The sequence below is a fragment of the Acyrthosiphon pisum genome, unplaced genomic scaffold, assembly GCF_005508785.2.
Source record: "Acyrthosiphon pisum isolate AL4f unplaced genomic scaffold, pea_aphid_22Mar2018_4r6ur Scaffold_20930;HRSCAF=22562, whole genome shotgun sequence".
In the NCBI taxonomy this organism is placed as follows: domain Eukaryota; kingdom Metazoa; phylum Arthropoda; class Insecta; order Hemiptera; family Aphididae; genus Acyrthosiphon; species Acyrthosiphon pisum.
Genome location: NW_021770341.1, coordinates 16,689 through 24,047, shown reverse-complemented (window position 1 = coordinate 24,047; position 7,359 = coordinate 16,689). Strand labels below are relative to the sequence as shown.

General features: G+C 31.1%; 1 protein-coding gene across 1 annotated transcript; it reads right to left on the bottom strand.

Annotated features, from left to right (window-relative positions):
* Window positions 1–2,701: 2,701 nt before the first annotated feature.
* LOC100168448 (glyceraldehyde-3-phosphate dehydrogenase 2-like) lies at window positions 2,702–4,826 on the bottom strand. Its single transcript, XM_001943017.5, has 5 exons — window positions 4,495–4,826; window positions 4,054–4,421; window positions 3,828–3,991; window positions 2,901–3,089; window positions 2,702–2,832 (listed from the first exon to the last, which is right to left on the bottom strand). The coding sequence occupies exons 1-5, from the start codon at window positions 4,694–4,696 to the stop codon at window positions 2,763–2,765; spliced, it is 993 nt and encodes a 330-aa protein (XP_001943052.1). The 5' UTR covers window positions 4,697–4,826; the 3' UTR covers window positions 2,702–2,762.
* Window positions 4,827–7,359: the final 2,533 nt, after the last annotated feature.

Here is a 7,359-nt window from a genome sequence, read left to right as displayed (position 1 = left end):
TCTGAATAGAAAAATATACACTTAATGATGTTCCAAGCGAATCTGCCTTACGAAAAACGTATGTGACTGATTGTTACAATGAAACAATGAATAATATTAGAAAACATATCTCTGACAAAAAAATTTGGGTTTCTATAGATGAAACTACTGATGTAGAAGGTAGATTCATTGCCAACGTTATTGTTGGAACATTGTTAATTGATGGGCCAGGTGAAATATTTTTATTAACAACTGAAGTTTTGGAAAAAGTTAACTTTTCAACAATAGCAAAGCTCTTTGATAATTCTATGTTCCTTTTGTGGCCAGACGGTATACAACACAATAACGTGTTTTTATTTCTGAGTTTCAGTTAAAAATTATTTATATTTTAATAGAAACAAATTAAATGGAATATTATTTATATTAATTTATTTTAAACATGTTTTTATTTATGGAAAAAATTGCATATTATAATATATTTTTTGCATATTTTTAAATTTTTTATGCATATATCATAATTTTTCCTTGCATATTTGCATGCATATTTTGTCTATTTTAGCTCCTATAACTTCTCATCCCTAATAATAAGTAAATTTCCTTGATTATCATATTCACATCCGTAAGCTGTTAATTTTTAAATATTTATCACATTTATTTTTCATAAGAGTTTTTTTATTTATATTTCGATTTTGTGTACTTACCTATTTAATTAGAATTTAGATTATATACATAATATATATGTATAATTATGATATATTAATATGTCTATGATTTAGAATATTATACTAACTGTAACATATGGTAGGTATATGCTCATAAATTAAATAATAGGTAATAATGTAATATTATAACTATAGCACAATGAGTATGCGTTTAATAACAATTTTTGTGGTTTTTAAAAATAGTTCATGTGGTTTTTTGCTTAATTTTTTACACAAAGGCTACAAAATCTGAACTCTATTCATAAGACGTAGCTAAGACATTTTGTAATTCGTACATGTTCTGAGTCAAAGTCTGTTAAGTGTATTTTAGTTTATTACCAAGTTTTTATATTGACATATTTCAATGTGGATATCCCGAAATGCAAGCACATTCTGTTTAAGTTAAAAGTATATTATACTATATTATTATGTAGGTCCTACCAATAAAATATATACCATCTTAAAAAGTTGGTAAATTATAATAGGTACTTTATCTATCTGACTTTATATCTGTTAAGTAAAACTTGAAACTATAGTGGTGAGCACTTTCATTAGTAATAATTAATATTGCAAAATAAAAATGAAACTAGAGTAAAAATAATACATTTTTATAATTAAAATAGGCAATAGCCAATGAATAGAGGGGTGGCTGCAAAGCTCTATCCGGCTACTTTTTAGGAAAATGTATTAGGGGCTTCAGCCTTCCCAAAAATGACACTGAATATTACTGTTAAAAAATGTAATTTAATTTAGTTTGATCCATGAATAGTGTGTGCGATTGTGGTTGAAAAAGAGACACCATGAACAATACAAATTGGTTAATGCACAAAGAATTGTGTAAAAGCAATAGGAGTTAATAAAATATGGTCTCCTATTGGATTCTATTTACAATGTACATATTAAGCCAGTTATACATAATAATAATAATAATAATTTAACGGTTTTACAATATTATATTATTGAAGTCTATGACAGGCAATATACTTTATATTTAAATTAAGAATTCTGCTATAAAAGAAATGTTGTTATTCATTGTTTATTAGTCCAATTTCTAATTTCTAAGCTTACTATTTGATAGTATTTTTCATTATATTTCAAAATTATAATTTTTTCATTTCACTTTATTATATTGTATCATAGATGAAAGCTGGATAATTGTCAATTGATGCAGCACACCACCAAAGCACAGTCGGTTAGCCCTAGACAAACTGTTGAATTTTATAAGACAATCAAATTACTAAAACATTTAAACATGTTAGATAACACATTAGTGATTGTGACCAATGATCACACAACCTTATGAGTTATGATCAATTAATAAATGCCCAAAGCGAGGGAACAATATTCTTGATGTGCCAGGATCATCAGAATCAGATGATGTTAAGTGTACACTACATTAACATATTCCATAGGATATTCTAAGCAACCAATGTAAACACATTCTGGTACATTGGTCATTAGATAGAATCAAACAGTCTCTGGCACATATACTCATGATTATACTCAACAAGTTGGTATTCTGGAAGAGACAAGACTACACGGTGGAAGTGACATAGCAACATATGCTAAAGGTAACTATTTAATAGAAAATTAATTTATCAATTTCTTATTCAAACATATTTTGTTTTATTCTATTCATAAACAAAATTATATTGCTCATGCAATAGCGTAATATGTGACAAAAATTGATGCTTACTTATGTGAACAATTACTGAATCAATCTTATATACATTTTTCAAACATTTACCTTATACATATGCGCATTAATTTTGTCATTGTTGTATTTTAATTAAGTTACAATATTAAGATTTCGATAATAATTTTATTGTCATTTAAAATGCATTGTTTTATATATTATTTTTATACCGAGGTTGGTATATAATTGTTTTTATTTTATTTAATTTTCAATTTTATAAAAATATAATTTGTACACAAAAAAAATGAGTATTTCTATTTGAAATTTCACACAGTAAACAAAAATATTGATGATGGGGAACAAAAAAAAAAAAAATGTAGTTTATTCTAAAACACAAATGTGTAGTTACTTATCATAACTTAATAGTAGTAGCTTGAAACTACAGTTTAATCTTTAGACTGCATGTACTTGATCAAGTCCACAACACGGTTGGAATAACCATATTCTTTGTCGAACCTTAGGAATAAATAAATAATAAACTAATAGATGCATGGTCAATCTTTGTTTTAATTGAGATTCATTACCATGAGATAAGTTTGAAAAATTGGTCATTTAATGAAATTCCTGCTTTAGCATCAAAGATTGATGAATAACCAATAAAGTCAGATGACACAACTTCGTCTTCAGTGTAACCCAAAATTCCTTTCAATGGTCCTTCAGCGGCTTCCTTGACTTTATCTTTGATATCTTGGTAAGATGTTGGTTTTGAAAGTCTAAAATACATAATGAAATAAATATTAATATTTTTGAAAAAAAAATTAAAGTTCACAAATTCAAAAATTTTAAACATTTAAACTCTGGTGATAACTGATCGTTAGGTAGGAAGTCACAGTTAAATGGGAGAGGTGTCTTTCTCATCGTAGTTAGTTAGCAATTAGTTAGTTAGCTCTGGCAAACGTAGTGTGTGGAAGGACCCAAGCTCCCTTGCTGTGAAGTTTTCTGTTATAATAAAGTAAATTAGTGAATGACTTGTCTTGAGTTTATTGTTATTAAATTGCTGAGAAGTTAACACTAGTATGAATTGTAAGGAATTACTATACATATATTTATAAATGACTAATTTCTATGTGAACAATGAATATTCATTTGTTTCAATAGTTTTATATTAAGCCTATACAAAAATATAGATTTTATATTCTATTCAAAATAAAAACAGTAGTCGGCGTCGACAGTGGTCAGACCCTTCCCCCACAGAGTCAACGTAAGAGGCCAGTACTTTGGAACAAAGTTTCGCCTCGCCTCTGTGCACAAGTCAGCCACCGACTATCATTCTTTTTTTCACTATACGTAAGTACAATTTCAAATTATCGTAGTACTTTGCTTAATAGCTTAATTACTGAATTATGAGTATTGGGTAATCAAAAATAATTTTCAATTCTTATGCAGTTAGAAATGTTAACAATTTTATTGTTGTAACCAAACTAATATGAATAGTACTTAAGATAACTCACCTTACAGTCAATTCAACAACAGACACATTAGCAACTGGTACTCTGAAAGCCATTCCAGTTAATTTTCCATTAAGATCTGGGATAATCTTACCATCAACCCTGATTGCTCCAGGACATATAGCAGGAATGATGTTTTGGGTAGCACTTCTGCTAGATCGCCATGTCTATAAAAAAAAAATTAAAAAATGACAAATAATGTTAAAATCAGCAATTTTTAAAGACAAACTTTTCCAGACACTCCATCAACAGTTTTTTGGTGGGCTGTGGTAGCGTGAATAGTCATAAGACCTTCAACAATTCCAAAGTTGTCATGAATAACCTTTGCTAATGGAGTCAAGCAGTTAGTAGTGCATGAAGTGATAGATACAACTTTGAGCGATGGATTGTATGCATCCAAGTTAACACCAACAACAAACATTGGTGCATCAGTACTTGGTGCTGAGATGATAACTTTCTTGGCTCCACCTTCCAAGTGAGCTGAGGCTTTTTCAATGGTGGTGAACATACCTGTGGATTCTACTATATAATCAGCACCAGCAGATCTCCATTGGATGGCCTTTGGGTCCCGTTCAGAGAACACCTTTATCTTGTTTCCTAATGATTTTGTTACATGATAAGTATAAATGTTGTATAAAAGATTTCAAACTTCAAACCGTAGAATATTTACCATTGACAATAAGAACGTCTCTGTCAACAGAAACTTCGCCTTTGAAACGTCCGCGAGTGGAATCATACTTGAACAAGTATACCATATATTCGATACCGATGAACGGATCGTTGATGGCTACAACATTGGAGCCTTTTTCCAACAAAGCTCTCAACACCATTCGGCCGATGCGGCCAAATCCGTTGATACCAATGTTTGACATGCCCGTTTGTTTTTTATATTCATGTATCTACGACCGTAAACGTCCGAATCGGAACCACTGCAAATTAATAGATAGACGGTATGTCACCAACTTTTTGACAGGCGTAATATCGCGTTCGCCGACCGCTCCACACCTGTTAGCTGCTGTTTCGCCAATGAAATGGGTAGGACTACACTACGGCTATCATGGCTGGGAGGGGCGGGATGCGCTGACCGGACTAGCGGACAGGAGACGTGGCATTAAATTTATCGGTCTGCCATGATCTTCCAACGATCCGCTGTCGATGACATCTGTTTTTTTTATTTTCAACCGCCGCGTAGTTTTGTTCGACGAGATCTACCAATAATATATATAATATATTATGTTCCTTCTCCGCGGCTCGGTAAAGAGGTTCTCTTCTTTATCGTTTGGCGGGAGTTTCCATTTAACGTCGCGAAATGCCAAAACCACGACTCACGAGTACACAACGAAAACCGATTTTTAATCGTGGCATCTGACGATCTTCCAATTACTTTCCAATTTCGAACCTTGGAAAACACTCCAGATTATCGCCTTATCAGTTTTACTGTTAACACTTTTGCCATCTTTTACAGAATAAACTCGATGTCGGAACCCGATAAGCGACAGTTGTACGAAAAATGATAAGACATTTTTATCGCAATACCATTTTTTTCGTACACCAAGACCAACTTACGTAGGTTGTAGGTACCTACCTCATAGGCGTGCGCACAGGTAGGGCTGATTGGGCTTTAGCCCTACCCGAGATTTATACGTGGGTACCTTATGAAGACATGAATAAAAGTTGGTATAACCAGTGGCGTAGCGAACTTTAAATCATATGGAAGCAAACAAATTATTTATGACCTACCCCACCCTACTCCAACTGATGTATATGATACTCATATGCTCAAATAGGGGGGTGAGGTAGCACCCAAAATAAAGTTCAAAGACTGACCGTGTATGTGGGATTTATGAGGTTATGACCCACCACCACCCCCCGAAACCAGAAGCAATTGCTTCTGAAAAACATGATTCGCTACGCCACTGGGTATAACCCTTTTAGTTTTTAAACTTTGTGTTTACCAGAGAGACTATACAGGGGGATTTATTTAAAATTGAACACTCATTATTTCAAAAAGTGTAATTGATTTGAATTGCGTGTTACATTTTATAATTAAAATACAGGAGTTAAAGTGCAGGAGAAAGATTTCCTCGCAGGTCACTTAATATAAATTTTAAGGTGGAGAAAGTCCTTTCAACACTTAGGTACTTTAATTTTCGGTTAAGTATAAGTCTTACAATCATTGGAAATATAAAATTACTTCATCTTTCAAGCTTACTTTTGTGGCAGTATGAACATAAAAATTTGAGAAATTTCATATAACTCAGGCATTTTTTTTTCTCCAAACTCCAGTATTCTCTAATATCAGACTCATATGGGATTCTTTGAACAACATCATATGATTTCACAATAGCACATATGGGTCATTTCAAGATTCACTTTTTTCCAATATACCCTTTCTAATAACCTTTTCTTTAGACATTTGTTTTGGTGCCTTAATCTAGACTCATACATACAAATAATCTTGTAACTAAACATAACTACACAACAACACAGTACATAAAAAAAAAATATTCTCTCTCCCTAAAAAAATTTTTATTTTTATTTTTTATAAGGTATATACAATCTGTTCCTTTAGGGACAATAAGAATATGTGATATTTGAAAAAAAAAGAATATTTACATGAAAACGTGATGGGAGTCACCCAGTGGTTACACTACCCTTACTTGATAATTATTTTAGGGAGAGAGGTGTTGACAGTTAGTTAGAATTTTTGATAAGAATGTCAACTATTACTAGTAAGTGTATATGGTATATACTTTCTGTTCAATATATACATAAAATATTATTAATTATAAAGCTCAATAAAAACTTGCTACAAGTATTTTAAGGGAGAGAGGTTGAATAAAAACACGCACCGACAAACCGTCCTGCTTGTTACTATGGAAACTACTGATAAGTGTTTATAATATATAAACAAAACACATACTTTATTGTCATGCTGTACATTGTTGCAAACTTCTATTTAAAAAAAAAATGTTATTTTTCCTATCATTTAGCGGCAATTCAAAAATGTGTTTAGGGCGAAAGAATAAACTGTTGACAGACACAAAGCTACTCAAAAAAATATTTACTGTTTACCAATTTTATTTTTTAAACAAAACAAATTTTAGAGAAGAGTATTGTGATTATAATAGTAAGGAGATAACTCATAACAAACTGTATCTCACATTTAAAAAAAAAAAAAAGAAACTCTAATTGTGACAAGCTTAGGGAGAGAGATTTAGGGTACTTAACTATGTTTCATACTTAAACTAATACATAATTCAACTTCAAAATATTGAGCCCTTGTTAGGGCCATAATATTGAAACTAACACATTAATTATAACTTTATTCAACGCATAATTGTGAACACAATAGCTGTGTGACAAGGAATAACCCATATTTTTGAAATTACCCATATATTAGATTGTAATATTGTACTGTTAGTGGTAATACATTTAGTGCTACCACTTTTGGATTTCAAAAATAACTCAAAGTCATCAGTTATATCAGTTTCATTATCGACATATGTAACGCATACATTTTCAGATTAATTGC